Source organism: Ochlerotatus camptorhynchus, unplaced genomic scaffold, assembly GCF_037179485.1.
Source record: "Ochlerotatus camptorhynchus isolate MF236.1 unplaced genomic scaffold, CSIRO-AGI_Acam_v1.1 ptg000265l, whole genome shotgun sequence".
Lineage (NCBI taxonomy): Eukaryota > Metazoa > Arthropoda > Insecta > Diptera > Culicidae > Ochlerotatus > Ochlerotatus camptorhynchus.
In genome coordinates, this window is record NW_027040755.1 from 1,058,583 (window position 1) to 1,081,718 (window position 23,136).

At 38.8% G+C, this 23,136-nt stretch overlaps 1 protein-coding gene across 10 annotated transcripts in view; it reads right to left on the bottom strand.

The window, feature by feature from the left end:
* The window catches only part of LOC135705295 (protein kinase C, brain isozyme-like), a 147,479-nt gene that overhangs the window by 47,380 nt on the left and 76,963 nt on the right, over nt 1-23,136 (bottom strand). For 8 of the 10 annotated variants that reach the window (XM_065226951.1, XM_065226950.1, XM_065226949.1 and 5 more), the window contains exons 4-5: nt 16,680-16,762; nt 15,605-15,716 (exon numbers count right to left, since the gene is read on the bottom strand). In XM_065226951.1, coding sequence (XP_065083023.1) covers nt 15,605-15,716; nt 16,680-16,762 — 195 coding nt within the window. Of the gene's footprint in view, nt 1-6,224; nt 6,334-15,604; nt 15,717-16,679; nt 16,763-23,136 lie in introns of those variants that run through there. The other 2 variants (XM_065226954.1, XM_065226955.1) reach the window with 2 other exon arrangements.

A 23,136-nucleotide genomic window follows, 5' to 3' on the forward strand; every position in this document is an offset into this window, starting at 1 on the left:
TGATAATTGATGAAAGTTGATTTTCCATCTCAGGGATCAAGAATTAATCAAAGTACAGAATACGTCGAAAAATAGCACTCAAAATTTTACTATGCTTTCTAGGAGCCTACTCAAGTTTTCTCACTAAAATTTCAAATGTTCACATTTTTGCGTACTAAGACCACTGTGTGCTGGTAGAACTTTGACAGTTGCTATAGAATTCTACGGTAACCACCAGACGGAATTTTTTTCTTAAGATCTGCAAACATTTTTGTGTTTCCAATTGTAGCTGTGCTCCGCCTTTTAAGAGATGAATTAGCCTATGACTAAAAAACAATGTGCTCCGCCTACGATGCTCCCCTTTAATTTAATAAATTAAAATAATAAAATAAAAAAAGTTTACAAAATTGGACAAACAAAAATGCCAATTAAAATATTGTGCCTGGATGAAAAATTTATCTTCTTACCGAAGCACCGCTTTTCCTACTCGCCAATCACTTTCAACCAACAATCAGAGTATAAATCTAGTAGCAAATGAGTTTCCATAGCAACCAGAGCCGCACCGAGTCATAAATCAACAGCTTCGTTTATATTTATTTTAACAAAACAAACACTTAAATTTTCCGCTACCATCCCTACGATGGAGTGCAATTAACCAACCCATAAAATACCACCATTCTCCATTTATCACTTTCCAGTGGCCACAGTAATTTCAAGCGACACACCTCTCTCGTTTCCCGTACCCACCCGGTTAGTCAGTGGTTGCTGTGTACCACCCAAAATTAAACACCCACACACCCCATCATCGTCGAAAAATCCCATTCTCGCACATCTCATAACTTTTGCATAATCTCATTTTCCAGTGAACCAGTTCGGTGCGTTGAAGGACCGGCATCGCACCACTTCTCGCCCTTTGAGAGCTCTATGATGATGATAAACATCAAACATTAGAGAAACGAGCTCCCGGTCGCAGCAAGCGTTGGAAGTTATTTTTTATCGACATTTTCTCTTACCTCATAGCTTTGACATTTAGTCCCGGTAGAACTTGTGCAAACTTTGGGACGTGCAAAAACTGTACTTTACGAACTATCGCTGAAGATCGAGCCTGCCTTGGGGAATGATATAATGAAAATCGATGTGAAATTGAATCGAGCTGCAAAACCGAGAACCGCCAACAATGTTTTAAAAAAAAATAAGAAAAGCACTGCCTACTTTTGCGATAGCCTTCGGGGATTTCGTTGAGCCGGAAAATTGTTAAAAATACTGTTTGACTTTCGTCATCATTTGAGGGAAAAAAATTGCTTTCATTCTGCCAGGATGATGTGATATGCCTCTTGTCGACCGTTGTCATTTGCATCCTCGTGAGAATACTATTCCAGCATCGTCTCCGGAAATCGCTCCGGGTGGCGTAGACGAAATACGGCTAATAATCCACATGTTTCCAATGGCTGTTTTGTGTCTGTGAGTTTCTAAAAATATTTTTCTCACCCCTGGTGTTGACGGAAGTAGGGCTACGAAGGTCTCTATTAAAATTGGAGGAACCATTATGGCGATCAACTATACTGCAGGCGGATTCCAATTTTGTTGTTGCTACTGTTGGCTTCCGGGAAGCGTCATTGTTGTTTGATCCATCGTTTGTTCATTTGTTCGGAGCACGGTATTCATTTTTCGTGGAACGAGTTGTAAATTGAGGATTACGGACAGATGTTCAGTTCCGGGAAAAATGAAAAAAAAAATGAGCTTTGATGGACGAGAACCTTCCTGTGCCGTTGGGAAATTCTTCTGGTGGAAATGGGAGGGATTGCAGGAAGGAATTCGATGATGTTTTGTATCCGTCTAATGAACTATCTAACAATTTGAAACATTCGGGTACCCCTTCAAGAGTAATTAATTTGAAGAAATTCTTCTGGATTGTTCGCCGAGGTACAAAGCTTGAAACCGCACATCCTGTAGATTTCAGTAATCAACGTATTGTTTATTCCAAGCACAGAGTAGCTTTCCGCATATTTGATGGTGTTCTATATTGCTCATACGTGTGTGAGAGAGTAGTTTCATTAATAAAACACTTGAAACAGACCACCACTTCATTTTCCCTTCTGCATTTCCAAAAGGTTCAATCAACAAAAAATGTCTTTTACAGCACTATTCATCCAGCAAAAACCACCAACAAGCTTCTGGTTTGCTCTCCGGCTTTCCATTGATGCTCAGTTTGATTGAGTTGATATTGACACTCACAGCGGCCTGCTGTTTTCACAGTCGTTCGTTCCGCCAATCTGAAACTCGAGGGTCAGGCGAACACTCGGTGGAAGGGGGATCGAGAGGCAATTTTATCCTGTTTGCAAAAAAAAATACAGATGACCAAGGCTAGCCCTGAAAGTGCGTGCCAACATGATGAATAACATCACGACCATGGATGGACACAGCGTGCGAACGAAGCAGGCGGTGCCTTTTTTCGCCACCCTCCTACTGTCAAGCTGTCGCGCTTGTTCGCACTAGTTCGTGAGAGCATCCCATTCATCGCAAAGTAGGTAGTCCTGGTAGGCCGAGAAGAGAAGTGCAGTGGAAAAGGCGCACGTGATTGATTTTAGCATCAATAAATAAAATGACCAACCATCATGGGACGAAGATGATGCGACGTATGCAATGTAATATTTCGTTCCAATTCCCTTTGCAGCAGCGAATGAAGTCTAGAATTTCATAAAACTATCAAACTTGCAATGCCCTAAAAATGACTATATCTGGAAAGCTAGAACTGCAAATTTGAACCATGAATGTCGACCCTTCCCGATTTGCGGCTTTCTACTGCCGTAACCTCGCAATGAGTAAAATATTGAAACACTCCGCATAAAAACACGCACCATAAGTTGACCTTAACATAAATGTTTTTCATGGTAAAGTTTTAACCTTATGTATTATGTTTGTTTTGGACTTGGATGTTAAGATACATGGGTTGTTAAGAACCATTATTCTTGATTACTTCATACATTTTCAAAACGAGAACTTCAATAAAACAATTTTTCTATAGTTCGCAAATTTCAATGGTTATGGTTATGCTAATCTTTAAGGTCAATATGCGGTTTTGTAATATAGATCAACTTTATATGGAATGTATCGCGTATTAGTAACCATGAAATAAATTATCCATTGATCGTAAAACTTTAACGGAAATGATAAATCAATATGCGGTACATCATGCACAAAAGGCTACATAAAACAACAATCGAATATAAGTAAATGCAACATAAACACAACATTGGCGAAAAATAAAAGACAAACAAGAAACATTCGAGAATGACGTGTGCGAAAGAAATTCAAGCTTTTTATATTGGTTATGTTTTCTTCGTTTTAATATTTTTGTTTTGCGTGTGCCAAGTGCAAAGTAAACAACGACACCGTAAAATGTCATATACGGTGCTGCATCACAATGCGCACGCACAACAAAGAATGCCACGGAATTCCATATAGCGTGCTGAAGTGCGTAAAAGTGATACGAAGAAGGAGAAAAACCTGTACCATCAGCCAGCAGACGAATTCCGATTCGTCGATGTCAGCTTCGAATTAATGAATCAAAAGAACCCTGCTCAATCAGAGAATATTGCAACCAATCAATTTGGGCTGGAAGGCATTTTAATTGACCGGCGGCGGAACGATTGCTGTTTAACGTTTTTGAAATTTTTCTGCGTCATTGCTGTGAGTTTTTTTTTTGCGTATGTGAAAGATTGTCAATTTCGTGTGTTGCTAGTAGCAATAAACTATAGCAGGCGTGTTTGGATTTATTAGGTCATAGGGTAGCGTAAATTTATGATCAAGGTCAGGCAAAAGAAACGTAAGTTTTGCAGTAGAAACACATCGTACTTTATTTCTTGCCCATTTTTCTCTATTCTTCGTACAATGAGCGATGGATAAAAAATGCTATTCAAACCAGTAACTCTGATGGCGAATGGTGAAATGAACACTTGACGTTGTAAGGAATTATTTAAAAAAAAATATCAGCCCTTTCAATTGTTTACATTTTCAGAATTTTGATGATTTAACCGATAAAAAAGTGTTCATTTCACCCCCACTGTTACCGATTGTGTTGGTTGAGCGTGTGCGTGTTCTGGGTTCTGGCATATTATTACGCGGTGATCTCAGCAGCAAAGGAGGCGGTGACAGTACCTACTAGCAACTCAGTAGCCAACGCCACAAGTCTGCTGTGGAAAGTGGAAAGCGGGCGGAAAAATAGAAAAGAAACGGAAAGAATCTCAACAAGCTTATTTGCTCTTCTGGTAGGTTTGGTCGGCTGGGTCGGTAAGTGGATGTTTGCGCTGGTGAATACAGATATGTACAAATTGACGTGAAGGCTTTACGGGTCATGTGCCCTAGTATTGGGAGCTAGTTGCTAGAGACTCTGTTGCTATGTAGAAATGGTGCTTGGTGAGTAAGAACAAAGAAATAATGCCATCAATTATGCACTATGTCAGTTTGGTTTCTTGTCAAAGTCTACTGATATGACAGGCATACATATAGCAGGTGATATCGTCTACATTTTATATTTAAAAGATTCTTGTTTGGGATTCGTATTCGTTAAAGGACATTTTAATAAATCCTTGATTAACTTTCTCTGAGGCAAAATTCAGAACATAATAGTGGAGTGGATTTACCTTCAGCAACAACATACTTTCTTAAATTTGAATGGTTTTTATGGGGTTCTGAATATTCCCGACGTAGGACATTGAATATTTTCAAGGAACCCAGATTTTTTGAATAAGTAACTTACAAAAGTTGAATAGTAGTTGTAATGAATTAATATATGACAATTTCCAAGGAATTCCAAGAGATAAGGGAATTCAAAGGAGAATTCCAAGGGAATAATTGTTAGGAAAATTTGATGCGATATTTGAGGATTTCTTTCATGATAGTTTTGCTGAACTTCCAAGGTAGTTCTGTGAATAGAAACCCAAGAAAACCATGAGTAGTATTCAAAGTAAATTTCCAACAGAATTCTAAGGAGGATACCAAGGTAATTCCAAAGAAAATTCGGACCAGTGATGCAAAATCTTGACAATACACGGTGATATTGACAATTCGACAGTTAGCATGCATAAAGGCGTAGCTGTGATGATCAATTCTCTTGATCGATTTTCTCTTTAAATTGCTACAGCTAAGGGAAGCAATTTTCTTAAATGTTCCCAATACAGTGCTGTACCAGGCTGTATTGGCTATCAAAAGCAACAACAAACGTATCGAGAAATGTTAATTCAACCGAATTATTATCATCGCGGTTACACTCTAATGCATGCTCACTGTCGAATTCTGCCTTGGTGTTGCTCATTTGAACTAAAAGTCATCGTCAAGGCAAACCATGTCAATTTGTTTCAGCCAGTGACGAACATGTGCAGATTTATTTGTAACGAAATTGAATGCCTTAAGCAACACAATTACATGGAGCCATTAAAGTGAACTAGCATCTACGTCCTGATCAACCCAATAAGCAGCTTAATTCGCTTGCATTATCTGTTTTAAAGCTTTTATTGTTTGTTTCGGGTTTAATTCAACAAGATTCTCAATTTCGCAAAATAGTAATCAACTTTTACGCATGCGATTTCTTGTAAAACTGTCCCATCTTTCGTACTTTTTCATCCTACTCTACCCACGATGCATTGACGACGGTCCAAGCTAGCAGAGTTCTATGCTATGGTATTCTATTCTATTTGCTTCACACTATTAAAAAAAAAACCTCGATCAAATTTTTCACGTATTAACACAAACAAAAAAACTGTGCTGCTCTAAGACATTCCAATTTGAGTGCGCCACCAATTAGGATTTCTATTTTCTCCGTGAGGACCAATCTGACAGGCATAGAACGGTCTATTCTAGAGGATGTCCACATTTCAGTGGATTTCAGTTGGTGAGAAACAGTGCGTTTCTTGTGATCTTTGGATGGATTTTTTTCGGGATAGAAAGTTTTGCCACGTTCATATTACGGCATATTCACTTTATATGGAGGATTTCTTGGGTCAAATTTTCACTGGGACTAACAAAACTGTAGTATGAACGTAGCAGTAGGCGAGTAATCGAGCTGAGAAGAACGCTAGTTTTCTATCCAGGTTGCTATGATCGATTGGGATGGACGCGCACTAGCGTAGTAATCTCGAAAGGTGGTGATTGAGTGAGTGATTGTTGGCGATAGATAGAAAAAGAGAGAGAGAACGAGCGAGAGTGTGTGAAGCAGATTGAGGGTGAGGCAGAGAGGAGGAGAGTACCTGAACATTTTAAACCCTGATGCGCAATCCCATGCAGCATCGAACCGCAGTGATCGCAAAAGGTTGGTGTAATGAAAGTATATCCTTGCCATTTATGCGGATTTTGTGCCTACAGGAAATAGAGAGAGATAAAGATAACATAATGGAAGAAAGAGAGAGGTTCTGAAAGAGTGAGCGGTGGCGGTGAGCGGTGGGAGGGGGTTGTCTCGCCCTTTTGTGGTAAGGTGTTATGCCGTGGCGAGGGGTGTAAGATAAAAACTTTAACGGAAAAGAAAATGTTTGGCTATAAAAAAGATTTCAGCAGCTGATAGGGACTGATGGGATGAAGGAAAAGGTAGTAGTAGACATGTAAATGTGATATGTACGGATCAGAGCACCGTCGGGGAAAAGCGGACCATCCAAAAGTACGCAACGAGCCATTTCTGGTGATGAGGGTCAGGAGGCCTACTATGCAAAAAAAAACTGTACGTAAAATTAGTACTTGGCAGTTGCTACGCTTGGTTTGATTCGCTTTCACCCGCCTACTGTTTCCCCGAGTGCAGACTGAAATTTGATGGGCTCTTGCTGTGTGTGGAAGAAAAAACGTGTTGTAGTTTCGAGGTGCTTTTGCGAGTTACACTTTGCTTAGTTTTATAACCCCCTGATAATATAATTTTACTACTGCAATTAGCTCATTTGCCGTGAATGAAACTGGATATTCTGTTAGTACTTGCAAGCTTTATACCCGTGCTACCCGTGCTACTTGGTTGATTAATTTGTTGGTCGTACACTGTTGCCTCAATCCCAATAACAAAAAAAAGGAACTTAAAGCTAGGAAAAATCGCTACTCTAACTACGAAGCTAAACTGTTCCGAACTGTTTGAACGAAGCTGTTTAAAGTACACTGCTAGAAAGGTGGGTAGGTCGGTAGTCAATAGCGGCAGATAGCAAATCTAATAGATGCACTCATTATGTAAAATAACACCAGAACGGGCATTCACAGCTGTATATCTATGAAGCTGAAGACAGAGGAGAGATAGAGATAGATAGATAGAGAAAGAGTTAGTAGGCGAAACTGTTGCACTGCTGATATAGTCATAGAAGCGTCAAACCATACAACACACTATATGTAGATAGATAAACCCGCAGATACTGCAGCAGTGGCTGCACACAAGCACAATGTCCTGTTTTTGCACTTTGTCCCGGTTCGTCTTTTGCACAAAGTTGCTAATGATAGTGTTATGTTCCAATGTGGCATTCAATTGTGATGGTTATGGTAATGACAATGACGAACGTGGTGATATAAGTGATGAAGATGATGATGATGATGATGATTCGGTGTCGTCGCGCAGTAAGCCATGATTGCTTTATGCTCAACCACCGTGGTCTGGTGGTGACGAGTAATTGTGTAATTTTGTTGACTACTCAGAACTGAAAAAGTCATTGAATTTAAGCTGGATTGCACAACATAAACAAAGAGAACTCATACTAAAGAATATGAAAACCATTAAATTTGATTGAATTGGCCGAAAATTGAAGAGTGCGATATTGTTTTATTGTTGTGAGGGTTAAATGTGTTTGTGTATTTGATTGAAACAGATCATTTTGCGTAACACTAGAAAAGAACGTATCATTGAGTTAAATGTTTCAGATACAAGATAAAAACATCTCCTGGCAACTTTAGTTGCAAGCATGGCCAGAAATTGTTTTATGTTATCTTGGTTAATCAATAAGAAAGTCGATGAAGAGAATCAATCAACGTGTTCCACGAGAAATAGTTAAATACTACAAATTTGAGCGTTGCTAGGCGATTGCAACTTTTGCAAGCCCCCTCTACGTAATTTAAGTATAGTCACATCGGTCATATTTCGATTGAAAAATCAAAGCTGGAGCCAGTTTTTTTTCTCGAATTCACAATTCAGAGGCATGGTAGAATTTTTTAAATTTCGGTTGAAATACAAAAGGTGGAAGGGACAAACGGCTATCCCTACATCCTTAGAAATGACAAAAGGCAACTCGACTGAAATTTTCAAGTCATTTATTTCTCTTAGACTTTATAATATGAGCAGCTCTTTGACAGACCAAAGCTTTTGAACAATCCAACTGAAAATTCTTAATGCTCATTTTTCAGCAGTCCAACACACTTAGGTTTTATTTTGCTGGATCTTAGTGAAAAACTTGCCAAGTTTGTATTTTTCATGATCTTTGTATAAAAAAATATAAAATATTAAATTATGCTTTTTGAAATATTTGAGTAGTTAACATTTTTTTTATAATTTTACCCAAAATTACTAAAAAAAATACCGTGTATTGAGTAAACTTAAAATCTATCCTTCATAACCACTCTATGCGTTTACGCAACGAGGAAGAACAAGCGATAAGACAAGTTTACGCGACAGATAACTTGATCAGAATAGTGTTTTGTCCCATAAAATCTTTACCGGAAATTCGGACGTTTGTTTTTTTTTTCGTGGAGTTTTTTATATCTATAATCGGTTGCTGATCTGGCCAAAACCAGGCCCAGGAGACAATTTCTAGTTCCTCAGTGTGTTCACTAAGACAGAAGAAGCCCTGCGAGAGCTGCATCTCATTCTATTTAGTTCTACGTCCCTGTTATTTCCCGCTGAGAAGCTGTTCCGAAGACAAGTAGAACTTCCATGTTCGATCATTCATACCATCATAAGTTCCATCATTCGTTGAGTCGCAGCGTTGAACCTGACTATTGGCCACGAAAAAGCTTGCCAATGCTCATCAAAAATCGACTGCATACATCCGAAAATTTGTTTATCTCAAATCAAAGGAAGACATTCCACGCAACTACCATAAACCGGATCTTCGTCAAGCTTCGTCTACAATTTGGACTTCTACATCAACACATGTCAAGCAGCCTTCTTGTTCAATTGGCTAAACTTGGTGAGTTCGTTCCATTTTGTAAATTTTTATCTTTTCAAACCAGTAACGTTGGGAGTTCACCTTTTTGTGGTGCGATCTACCACCAAACCCTAGTCGTGACAACTTCAAACTAGGGAATCAGGATTTTCCAGAAATCAAAGGATCACATTTTAGTCCTTGTTACTTTTTATGACATGATAAGTGACAAAACTCGGGTAGTGACCATTTTGCATTTCTTTATTGTATATTTCAAATCAAAAATATTGTTTATGTTCATAGATTTCACATAATCCTTTTCCCTTTGTCCTTCTCCTCTTCTCTTTTCAGAAAGCGAGTAATGGCGCTATAGCCATAAGTCATAAAAGGCTAGGACAAGAGTTAGTGCTCATGCCCCAACCGTCAGAAGAAAATGGAGCATCACTTAACCTTTCTAGATTTGATGCTTCCAACGATCAACCAATCATATAATTACCAAAATCGGAACGTATGGTACGAGATGTCCACGTTTCATCCATTTATTGGAGTCTGAAGCATCGTGTTTAAATCTTCGATTTAAACAGGCCCGATGTTTTCTGAATCATCTTGCCCCTTAAATGTTGCACAGTAGGCCTGGCCGTTTTTAAATGTGTGACACATCTTCGATGTGACACATATATCAAATAGACAAGAAAAATTATGTAGGTATATATATCATTTTCCAGAATGCTTTCAAGAACTGGATGTGTTGGTGTTAGATTAGATTAGATTAGATTAGATAAAATCTTTACCGGAAATTCTGATTCTATCAGCAAACTAAATTTCCTTTATTTGGAATTTTGTTTGTCCTTAAAACTTTTCGTTGTCTTGGATGTTCGACTTGGCAATGATTTGACTTTTTATTCCCTCCGGCTGCCAAACGGTTACAGTCAACATGTTATACATATTCTCAAAGGAAAAACTCTGTTGAATCGATTGGTGGTGGTTTCATTGGCCGGAGACTTGTGTGTACCGAGATAGAGGGCTGGGATCAACCCGAGTTCCTGGTAGAGTAGAAAATGTCACTATCTATCGACATAATTTTACACTTTACTTAACGTATATTACTGGAAATTGATAGTACTAAGTAAATATGGTGTAAAGACACCATATACGCCCTCAGAGAAACTCTACTGGCCTAAAGGAGGATCCGGAACGATCGATAAAGTGGTCACATTATAAAAATAGTCCTAGAACCATGCACGGGAAAAAAAGAGTTCCCATATTCGTGAACCACAGCCGTGAACCATAGTTCACGGTGTATATTTGAGAAAATTTTGTTCTGGATAGTTGGCCGTGATTTTTAGTTCACGGTCCGTTCCCGTTTTCGGGAACGGATTTTTTTCCGAGTGCAATTTTTTCTATGTTTTTTTCAGAATCATGATATCAAAGCGAATTTAACAAAGAATTTATATTTTGGTGTAAAGTGGACAATCCAGTTTATCCGGGGAACCAGGATATGGGCACTTTACATCAAAATTTAAATTCTTTATTAAACTCGCTTTGATCTCATGATTCTGAACAAACATAGAAAAAATCGCATGATTCTAGGACAATTTTTATAATGTAACCACTTTATCGGTCGTTCCGGATCCTCCTTCAGGCCAGTAAAGTTTCCATGAGGGCGTATATGGTGTCTTTACACCATATTTACTTAGTAATATCAATGTCCAGGAATATACGTTAGGTAAAGTGTAAAAGTATGTCGAGAGATTGTGGCATTTCCTACTTTACCGGGAACTCGGGTTGATCCCAGCCCTCTATCTCGGTACGCAAAAGTCTCCGGCCACCACCAATCGATTCAACAAAGTTTTTCCTTTGAGAATATGTATAACATGTTGACTGTAACCGTTTGGAAGCCGAGATATTCAATTTAGCCGCGGTTTTGTCAATTTTTTCCCACTGTGCAGCGGGGAGAAGAGCCCACCCTTTATCCACGAAATGCTAATAACATGGAGTTGGTATTCCTACTCTCCCCGTAAAAATCCTTTCACTTGGATGTTTACGGCTCGGTTCATTTCTAGGGCATAAAAAAATAGGATGCTCCTGGACAAGTTTCCGAAATTTATGTGTTGGGAATATTTAATACATTATTTTTCAATTAAATTTCTACGGTCTAGCAAGGGAAGGTCAACCGAGTTTTTGAATGAATTTTATTTTAAGATTCAGCATGTCAAATTTAAGTAGTGGATTTTCAATCGACCTTTTGGGCAAGGTGGTCCAATTTTGCTGTTAGTTCATCACAGTAAACCATGTTAAAGTGCTCAATACAACGACAAAGTGATCAAGTGTTAGTGCTTTAGGCAGCCACCAACGCTTTTCAAAGGATTCGAAGGATCATTCAAAACATGTTTCCGCCGTGACCGTGTGCAGGCTGTCCAGATCCCTAGTATCACACTTGTTGCATAGCAATTGTGGAAACTTCGATGTAACTTATTTCAGTCACAATAATGTTGCTGCAACTTTCTACAACGGAAATATACTGCATGCGATTGTTACATTTGAGCTTTTTTCGGTGGAGTATCGAGTGTACATTCTCAATCACTTTGTTGCCGAAAGAGTTGTCACCGAAGCAAGTATAACTCGAGATGATTTCCTGAAGGCGGGGTTGGTGTCCTCAAGAACCCAAACTTCAAGAAAAATTTTGAGCATTGAGTGTCCCTCGTCGGATCGTTTCGAGTGACTACCAACTACCTATGCGCTTGAACCACTGGTAATGAACTACAAAAATTGCAAACAACTAGGGCTCACTGCAGACTATTGTGGCAACTAGTGTAGGGAGAAGCATACATGTCGTGTCACCCCAAATGTCCTTATTGTTTGGGTATTCCGCATGCTTTCGCTGATTGTTCAAGCAACACATAGCGAGAGAAAACTCCACTGGTATTTGAAGAGTCGCTCTCAGCGTTCCTTTGTGGAAAACCTACGTCCTGATATTCCAACTTCCTAAATTTCTCCGTGTAGCAACCCTTTTGACCTTCTCCCAGTTGATGATCAGCGAAGTCATTTCGTTTTCATAGGCCGGCTGAATGCCATGCAACAGCCTCGTACAGGCTTTTGTATTGACCCTCGAGTCATCTTGACGAAATCATGAAGTAACGGTAATATTCCGAAAGCCCCCCGGATCATCATTTGATTAAGATAGGGACTTTCCGCACCTTCCAGATTCTTCCATGGATCCATATGTTCCAGCTCCATAGCCAGGACAACATATAGCCATGTTCATGTTTTCTGGAATATGAATAGCATTCTCGAATTATTGAATGTGTCTGACTCCATGATTCCATCGCTGAAATCTCCTTTGAAGCAACTAGCGTCTACGTGGCCATTTGTCGATTACTAACGTTTGAGAATGTAGTATTGTTTTGTCTGTTCATGTATGAATCTTAGTGTCTGTACTCTCATCGTTGTCCTAACCCAAGACTCTTTTTTGCGTTTCATCAGTTTTGCCATAAACTGTCAGTCCTTTCAAGAAAGATCCAGGGCACTTGCCTGTCACCGCAGTGCACCTCCCATGGTCAATCGTTGAAAAACATCAATTCAAAGGCGGTGGAGATAAATATTTCAATTGCATCTTTGTGTACATTTTCCTTGATCCTCTCCCTACCTGATAATTATCTTTATCCTCAGTGGTGATCAAAATTGTGACCAAGTAGTTGTTTTCCTTAAATATCATTAAATGAAACCCAAAAATGGAAAATCGATCACAACTACGATAATGTCAGACAATATTTTCCCTTCAAAAAGGCTACAACCCATGGCCGAAACGTCGGGCAGAGTACATTGTAGTCGTTGAAGAGCTTAAAACTGAGAAAGCAGTTAAACCCAGCAATTGCCTTCAAGTCGTCACCATCATTAGTTTACTTGAATTTAAATTTTGAGAAGACTATGCAGTTTTTCAAAAAATATCAAAATCGCAATCTTTATGGTAAAAATGAAAATTTTGGGACTTGTAAACATTCAGTATTTAATTTTATTTTAGATCCCATTATAATATAAATAAATTAGGATCCCAAAATTTCAACATAGTTCCGGCTACTTCATTAGCTGCTCATTATTTTCTTAATCTGGAACTATATAGATGCCGTATCATGAAAAGTGAACAACTAACTATAAGCATTTTGGCCTTATGACCCATTCGGCCTAATGGCTTTTAACAAAGACTTCACTCTTTCTACTCACGGGTCTTTTAGAGTGGTTTCTGGTTGTATATGACCTCGTGAATATCATATTTCTACTCATAGGTCCTTTAGAGTGGCTTCTGGTTGTATAAGACAAACATGCCTCAGGCGTTGATGAAATGGCGTTCTCTGTACTAGTGGACTTTCTCAAGAAACAGACACGAGTCCTGGATGCAGTTTCGGTGGATCAATGTTCATCAACTTCAAGTGTTTCCTTTGGCGGATCCAGATTTCGGTCAGCAAAGGTTTCGGTCAACTCGGCAACCGAAACTTCAGGTCATAGCTGTATTTTCTGTAATGAACAACATTTCATCACACGTTGCCCAGCTTTCAAGAAACTTGCTGTAGATAAACGTCTGCAATTTACTAACTCCAAACGACTCTGCAGCAACTGTTTAGGACGGAACCACTTAGCAAGAGATTGTCCCCCTAAGTTCCGATGTAGGACTTGCTCCAAAAAGCACCACACTCTTCTCCATCTTGGATTCCCTGGTTCTGGTCAACATCCGAAATGGATTTAGTCGTGACTAATGGCTTTTAACAAAGACTTCACTCTTTCTGCTCATGGGTCCTTTAGATCGGCATCTGGTTGTATAAGACTTCGTGAATTTCATTTTTTTTTTTCAAATTTATTTTTAAGATTTTTAGCCGTATACTAGTTCATCTCAAATATCATGCGTAATCATAAAAAAATTCCAATAAAAATTCGTGGGATTATTTTAGTGAGCAAAGGTTGTCACGACAGTTCAATTAAAATCCACCACTGTCTCATACTTGACGCACTACAACATCATCAACATAATGAACATTTTCATCACCAGAAGACATAAATGTATATCCTTAAATTGAATTAAAAACTCTAAGGTCTTAAAATGATGTAAACATCGGACCACTTAAGCGTCAATTCAACCAATTTGTACCACAATTTAAACTCAACCATGAACTTATCTCAGTTAATCAACCGTGGCCGTTTGGACCAAGCGGCGTTAAATTTGTCGTCTACCGTGTCAATTCCCGGATGACATTAACGATCCGCTCTAGAAGCCATCTTCATCGAAAACGATACACACATTAAGACCGAACGATCCATACGTTAATCGTAAAACTCAGATGCTTAATTTGCAATGCCATCATAAATTACTTTACCTCCACACGCTTCAGCAGCCGGTGCAAGAAAACAAAAATCAGATATACTTTTACTCTTGTCGTCCTCTAGCACTACCGTGCATCGATTGGATAGAAAGCGCTAAACGAACTGTTTACCCCAGGCTCCACCGGCAGTAGCAAGTGCCACTTTGCTGAGCTTCGAGTGCGGCAATTCAATTTTCACACTGCCGCCGCAGTAAATGACATAGCTACCGCTCGGCATCGCCGTTCGGTTCGAAGCAGTCCAGCTTCTGTGATGGGTATAGCGTCTTATTACGCGATTCCCGACCACTTAACAGCTGCTTTAACAGATCGTTAGCCAAATTAGTCCGTTCGCTCGTTCGTCGCCGTTGTTGTCGTCGACGCTCTCGGTGGACGATCTCGAGGAAAGAATACAATGTCGAGGGAAGCGAGAGCATCAAGCAGGGCCTACTATTATTATTTTTCATGAACACGTGCGCAGTGCTACGCTTTAAGGCTAAGGGGCTGTGATGTCATGAATTATTGTTGTTTTTGTTTAGTGTGTACTCGAATGGTGTTCTAGTGTAATGAAGGAATGAAGTCACAGCTTGCTGAGCTGCTCTATTCCGCTGGAATGAAGCATTTTTGTGCAAATAATTAGCACCCACGGGTAGCAGGCACCACCGGTGTGAGTTTATCTGGCGTACTAGTTGAGTGATTTACGAATCTTCCACCGTCTGTGGCATGCTATCAGAGACGTTTTGTAAATTTTGTTGTTGCATGGGTGCGTGAAAGTGCGAGAAAACTGTAAAATATTCCAAATTGATTAAATCATTGGCTGGATATCGGTAGTAGACAGACCGAACTTGTCTTCGCGGCATGTGATCTTGAGAATTTTAAACAACAGTGAAAATGCAGCTGAAAGAAGTGTTCAAATCACACCTAGTAGATTAGTAAAAATAAACACACACATATACATGGATATAAGCGTATAAGAATGGATTAGAAAACACGATAGATTCAAAGTTGGATGTATTTATATGAGATGTTTAGCTTAGATACCGTTTTTAAGAGATTTAGTGTGCTTGTTTAATTGTTTTCATGATATTTATGGTGTTTATAGAACAGATGAAAATAGAAAAGAACACAACGAACAGAAACGAAAAGATAATAAGTAAAAGAAAATAGTGATTAATCCATTATTACCTGTACACTTAAGCCCTTGGTGAAGTAAACCGTACAGTAACGAACCACAATGATCGCAAAACGTAGGACTTGAATAAGTCGATTCTTTAAACTCATGTTTCGTGCGAGTGTCCTTAAATCACATCAGGTATACATATAACATAATATGTAAATTAATTTGTCTGTGAAATGGTTTATTCTAAATTAACTAAATAGATACTGAGTGTTAGAAACTGATTAAATTAACTACCCCTCGAGTTGAAACTTCAAATTCTCGCTCATGTTTTTTCAGATATCAAAATTTATTAAAAAAAATTATAAATTTAACCAACGAAAAAAAAAACTGTTCAGAATGAAAACATGTTGTCAGTCTTCGGGATGGCGTCATGACGTTCTATTCTAAGATGCTAAGATGAACTTGTTCTGTTCTGGTTGATTGATCCATGTACGTTTGCAGGTACAAGACGACAGTACACTCTATGTAAATGTAGAAAATGCTATCACTATTCTATTCTAGATATCGAAGAAAAACGGACCGCAGATAAATTGCCCTATGTCCGCAGGTTAAAGTAACAACGCACACCATTCAAAGCCGTTCAAAATGAGAAAGTTTATGCTGATTTAACGGGAAAATTTCTGCAAAATACCAACTCGCTATCGCTTGAAAAACAAAACAACGTAACTTTCTTTCGATTCTTCATTTTTGTTTAATCTATACGGAACAGTAATTAAAACATGCAAACGCTTTCTCTAATCATCGTCGATCATTCGATCGGCTTGCTCTTTACAAAACCAAATATCAAAGCAGCGAGAATATAAAATTCAACATTTCGCAAAAACTGTTAAAATGCAAAACTAAACAGGAAAGTTGCGCGAAACCGAGTCCCTTTGTTAATCCCTGGATTAGTAGCTGCCCTTAAATGTTTGTTCCTGAGAAAAACCTAATTAATCTTTTGAGCACCTTCAAAAACAGTTTGTGTCTTGTGGGTTGTGTATCCAATCGTATTCTTCAAAACAAAAATGTTACGAGTCGCTCAGTTAACATAAATTGTTCTACAAACTACAGGTAACAATGGAGAAAACAAAGCCAACTTACATCTGAATCTGCTCCCTTATCCGCACCCGGACACTTGAAGGTCACGTACTCGTGGCATCGTTTGTGGACGACGAAGGAGCAAACTGGAAGCGAAAAATAGAAAGGAAAATTAATTCAGTACAAAACGGTTCGATTGGAGGCTGCCACGTTGTTCTTGGAGGAAAATCAGTTGGACGCAAGTAGGCGGGTACGTCGTGCGTTGTTTCGTTGCCTGTGGAAACTCAAGTATCACGTCAGGAGAGCAGTAGGCGGTGGGCGACGGATGAGTTTCTTTTTTTTTCGTTTCTAAAAATCAAACGTAAACGATAGGCAAAGTGTGAGCACGATCACACAGTTCTCTTAAAAAGAAAATCGGACTGTGATTTGTTTAAAAAAAGGATTGTCATCCATCAGCAGATACATTTGATAAACTATGGCCATGAGTATTTTTTGTATATTATTCAAAAACATTAAAAAATTTACTGCCATTATTGAAGGTATGTTTTTGCATCGCAAGTGCAGTGTTAGCGCGTACACCCAACCGGGAAATGTAAGATTCTATTACAGATTTGCATGAAAAGTATGCAGAATTTGAAATATTTCGCAAGTTTCTTTAATGAAGGTTCTTTGTAATATAATTTTGTAGTTTTTATGGAAGCTTTTTTTTTAATTATAGTCACTTTAACGCTCTTGGGTCATTCGGGACTTGTCCGGGGGTGAGAGGTATGGATGCTAACCACTACGCCGGAGTCGCCCTTTTGTTTTATGGTAGCTTAATTTTCGAACAAAGTTTGCTTCCTCAAATGCCAAATGTCTAGATTCTAGTGGTGTTCATCCAATGACCCGCGGGCCACATGCGGCCCACCGAGTGAGTTTTTCGGCTCGCAGAATGCTTTCAGTCTGTGGAATGTATGAAACTCGTATCAAATTAAGATTCCCTTGGATTTCATAGCAGAGTTCTTTGGAACTCATTCTGGAACTTCTTCTTTAATTATGTTGAATTCTCCTTAAAACTTGCATACACTATCTTCAGATGATGTGAGTTTAACTTCCATGGAATTTAACTCAAAACTACTGCTAATTAGCCTTTCTTGAAACCGAAAATATTAAATTCTCCTTAAAATTCCTTTGGAATCGAATCAACTTCAGATACAGATTCCTTTCGAATTCTTATCACAATTCTTTTGAAATTAAGAAGTACTTGTCAGCATTGCTTTGGAACTCTTTTCAGAATTTATTTGGAGCTGTGGAGTTTTGGATATTTTTTTGAATAATCCCCTGAATTCTCTTGGAATTCTTCTAAGAGATTCTTTTAAATTTACCTGGACATTTCCTTACAATTTCCTTAGAATTCTCTTCACAAATGCCGTGTAGTTCTACTTATAACTTGCTCAAGTATTTTCCTGAAGCTAAAGGTTTTTAAAAGAATGTGTTACTACAATATTTCACTTTCCAAAATTCAACTCAATGGTGTTCAGCATAGCAGCCTTCAGATATTTGCATGATTCTGTAGCTCAAAAAAATTTTTAAGTCTTAATGAAGCCTTGGAAATTTTTCACGATATCCAACTTCAAAATATTATCTTAATTTTAGAGCTCATAAAATCTGTTACAGTTTTATAGAAACAATAGTTTTATGATTCGTGATCTATTTTTTTTTTTTCAAGATCTTTAAAATAAAATTGTTATTGATGTCGGTAAATTGAACTGTCTCCTTTGGCGTTTTTCGCCATCCTCTTACTACGGTGATGGGTGTGGCCTGGACTTTACGTTGAAACTTGCAATGTGGCCCATCATATGCCTTCAGCTAAGCACCACTGGTCTAGAAGGTGTCCGGCCATAAAGCCGAATGATCATCAGGCCGAATGATTTCGCTCCCTTACACAGTTATATTTTTAAGATTTTCGGACTTTCCGGACTTTTTGAGAGATTTCGGACTGCGATATTTGGTTTTTCCGGGTTTTAAGGATTCAAGTTCAGGAAACAATTAAACAGCAGTGTTTTAAAGTATTTGTTCATACATCGAGATATGAAGATTTGACTGTTTAGTATAACATTTTTAGGGATTTTACCTTATTTAAACACGAGAAGTTCTTTCGAGTATTGCTTTTACCGTAATTTTTGGCACCATGAACAAAATATACAATCACATTATTTGTCCTTCTTTTAAAAGCTTATCATTCACTTGTCACACCAAAACATTTGGCTGATAGTTTTATTTGACTCAGAATTTCTATAACAGTTTTTTTTCTGTTCTTCTCTTCTTCTTGCTGCTTCTATTATATGCTGGTAATTCTCTTTTTAAGACCAGCAAATGTTCTCTGTTAAGCAATAATTTTCCTAAATTCACCCCAATTGCTGTTCGACCTTCGGTCTAATGACACAGCATCTTCTAGAAAATCATCCCGTGAAGGTTTTATACGATAATTTTTATTCTGGAAACACTTGCCTGCACGCTACGTCCATTGTAAGAACTGTCATTAAATTTGTTGTCAGAAAACATACATAGAATGTAAGCCTATAACTTATGTAGCCTATAACTTATGCCATTAGAACGTCCTAATACTTCTGCAGCTCTCGGAATTCAAAGTGCTCCAAAAATTTCCAAATCTTAAAGAATTCATAAAAATTTCGAGAAACGCCGATAATTCTTAATGCTCACAAAACTCTGTTGAAAGTGCAAAAACTCCGAGAACTCTCTGTGTGTGTGTGTGTCATCCTCTATCCCTCACCCAGCCGGGGGCGTTGGACAAGTAGAACTGCGAATAATTTGATCAAATCTCATGCTCCGTAATGGTGCCCTTTATGTTGTGAAGACTAGTACTTCAAAAAGGGTAACTTTTGAGGCAAGACAGGGTGTCCTCAACAAGTTAAGGGAACAGGGTGCACTAGATGTCCACAACAGGTACAGCAAAACATCACATAGACGCCCTTATTCACACTAACTACTCAGGGGATAGAAGGTCAAGAAGAGCCACCGCCGCCAACTAAAGCTTGAACCGGGTACCTGGGACTCCCACGATATACCCGCGGCAATGGTCAGCAGACGATGCCCTGTGCGTATTTAGTATGTAATATGTTTTATTTGGATACACAAAATGTTTGAAGCCATGCGTCATCTAAACCATAATTTGCATCACCACAAATACACTTGTCAACAATCTTCAACTGGAACGTGCTCATCAAATCACTTCACCCGGGAGCGCATTCCCGATGCTTCCACGCATATTTTTCTCTCCACTCCAACCACACAACAACCAAATATCACTTTTCTTCACTTTTCTTTTTCAAGACACTCCGTGCACAAAAGCAATGCACATCGCAAAACCCTAACAATAGATCAGCGCCGTGCTCATCACCGCGTAAATAAAAAGAAATTAAAATTTTCACTCGCGATGCCACAAATTTTTGGTCCGGGAAAAACAATAAAACCACGCAGCGCCTAATCTTCTGATGCTTTCAATTTTGCAAACATGATGAATCATGTTTTCTTTCTTGATTCTAAAACTTCTCGGAAAGCGAGAAAACCACCACTCACACACGTATAACCGTCCGGGAGGCAGAGTGCCAGCGCTAATCCGGCAAATGCAGCCGAAAACTATGAAAGAGAATGCACGCACAAAACAGAGAGCAAATTTAGATACAACCGTATCCAAAGGCGTTCAAAACTCGACCTGCAAAAACTCCGAGAACTCTCTAAACTTTAAAAACTACGGAAACACCAACAGATCTCAGGGGAAGTGCGAGATATTTTCAAATTCCAGTAAACTTTGAAACTCGGATACTTGAGGTGTTGATACAGTTTTGATACTTTTGAAACTACATGAACTCTTGAAACTTTGACAACTTTTGAAGCTGCAAGAACTTCCAAAACTCCCAACATTGAAAGAAAATTCAGAAAATCTAAGAAAACCAGAAACCTCAAAAACTCAGAAAGTGATGAAGTTTCGATAATTTCAAAGCTTTACATAAGCTCCAGGAGAATCTGATGATTCAAGAATTTTTATTTTTTTCTAGGATACTGCACTGATAAAATTTCAAAGATTATTTTTATGTGTCCCATGAATTTTTGCAATGTGATCAACAAATGATATCTATGTGTCGGACACATACTTAATATGTGTACACATAAAAGCCATGTGTAACCACACATACTATTCATTTGACTCATAAATTTCATGTGTGCTTCTGAGTGGATGTTTATGTGTGGTCACATGAAAATCGTGTGGAATTTCACATGGAAATTCGTCAATAAAAATGTGTGGAATTTTATTAGTGTGGGAGTTTTCAATATTCCAATGTAAGAAGCTCTTGATGTTTTTGGATTGTCTGTAGCTCCAGGAGTACACTGAAACCTCCGTTTACGAAGTCTTTTTTACGCAGAATTCAATTTACGTCCCCCTTTTTACGAAGTAAATCCCAAATAACGAGTTTTCTTTTTACGAAGTAAATTCCAAATAACGAGTTTTTTTTTGTGATTTTGGGATACTGGGATATACTGTGAAATACCTCACAATATGGGTATTGCTGGAATCGGAGTGACGTGTAGGGACCGAAAATCAATGTCTGACGCCATTTTGAAATCCTAGATGCAACTTCCGGTTACATAAAAACAAGGAAATTCTGCCAAATACCCCACAATATGGGTATTTTTGGAATCGGAGTGATGTGTAGGGACCGGAAATCAATGTCTGACGCCATTTTGAAATCCTAGATGGCAACTTCCGGATACATAAAACATGGAAATTCTGCCAAATACCCCCACAATATGGGTATTTTTGAAATCGTAGTAACGTTTAGGGACCGGAAATCGATGTCTGACGCCATTTTTAAATCCAATATGGCGGCTTCCGGTAACAGAAAAGCTTGGAAATTCTGCCATACACCCCACAATATGGGTATTTTTGGAAATGGAGTGACGTCTAAGAACCGGAAATCGATATCTGAAGTCATTTCAAAATCCAAGATTGCGGCTTCCGGTTACAGAAAAAATGGCAAATACCACCACGTCACCCCGATTCTTAAGATACCCATATTGTAGGTTAAGTAATATTACTTTTATGTTTTTATGTAACCGGAAGTTGCGATATTGAATTTCATTCACTCCGATTCCAAACAACCAATGCTGTTGAGTATTTGACAGTATTTCCCACTGTTTCTGTAACCGGATGTCACCATCTTGGATTTCGAAATGGTGTCAGACATGGATTCTCGGTTCTCACAGGTCACCCCGATTCCAAAAATACCCATATTGTGGGGTATTTGACAGAATTTTGAAGTTTTTCTGTTACCGGAAGCCACCATCTTGGATATAAAAATGGTGCCACACATCGATTTCCGGTCCTTCCACGTCACTCCGATTCTAACGGCGCCGGTGGTGTAGTGGTAGCGTGATTACCTCTCACCCCAGCAGGCCTGGGTTCAATCCCAGTCGGCGCCGCCGGGATGTTCTGAGGCATAACATCTCTGATCACGCCTTCCTTCGGATGGGAAGTAAAGCCGTTGTTCCCCGGTTCATGAGTTGATGGGTCGATAGGTAGGGTCCAGGTGTGGGAGCTGCCTTCCTGGCACGTCGGTGGCATTGGTGCTCAGCATGGAAAACAAGATCGACGGAAAAAAAAAAAACAAACCAAAAAGGTCACTCCGATTCCAAAAATACGCATATTGTGGGGTATTTGACAGAATTTCCAATTTTTTCTGTTACCGAAAGCCGCCATCTTGGATTTAAAAATGGTGTCAGACATCGATTTCCGGTCCCTACACGTCACTCCGATTCCAAAAATACCCATATTGTGGGGTATTTGACAGAATTTCCATGTTTTCCTGTACCCGGAAGCCGCCATCTTGGATTTACAAATGGTGTCAGACATCGATTTCCGGTCCCTACACGTTACTCCGATTCCAAAAATACCCATATTGTGTGGTATATGACAGAATTTTGAAGTTTTTCTGTAACTGGAAGCCGCCATATTGGATTTCAAAATGACGTCAGATATCGATTTCCGGTCCATACACGTCACCCTGATTCCAAAAATACCCATATTGTGGGGTATTTGACAATATTTTAAAAAACCTCTTTTTACGAAGTAAATCCCAAATAACGAGTGTTCTTCTTACGAAGTAAATCCCAAATAACGAGGTTTTTTTTACGCACTAATTCGATTTACGAACCCCCGTTTTGGTTCGTAAATGGAGGTTCCAGTGTATTTCCAAATTACAAAGTTCCAAAATCTTACATGCAGCTTTACCTGTTCGAACTTCTTGGAGTTCTGCAAGTATTTGCGCCATTTTAGGAGCTACTGAATATCCTAAAATTCCTGAAGCAACCAGGGAGTTCTTGGAATGTACAGGTACTCTTGATATTTCTTAAACTCTTTAAATGCTACCTAAATTCTTAGAATATAAGCCTTCTTAACAATTATTTTGCGAAGGTTTTACCGGCTCTCAACTTACTGGTACTTTCAAAGTTATTCATTGAG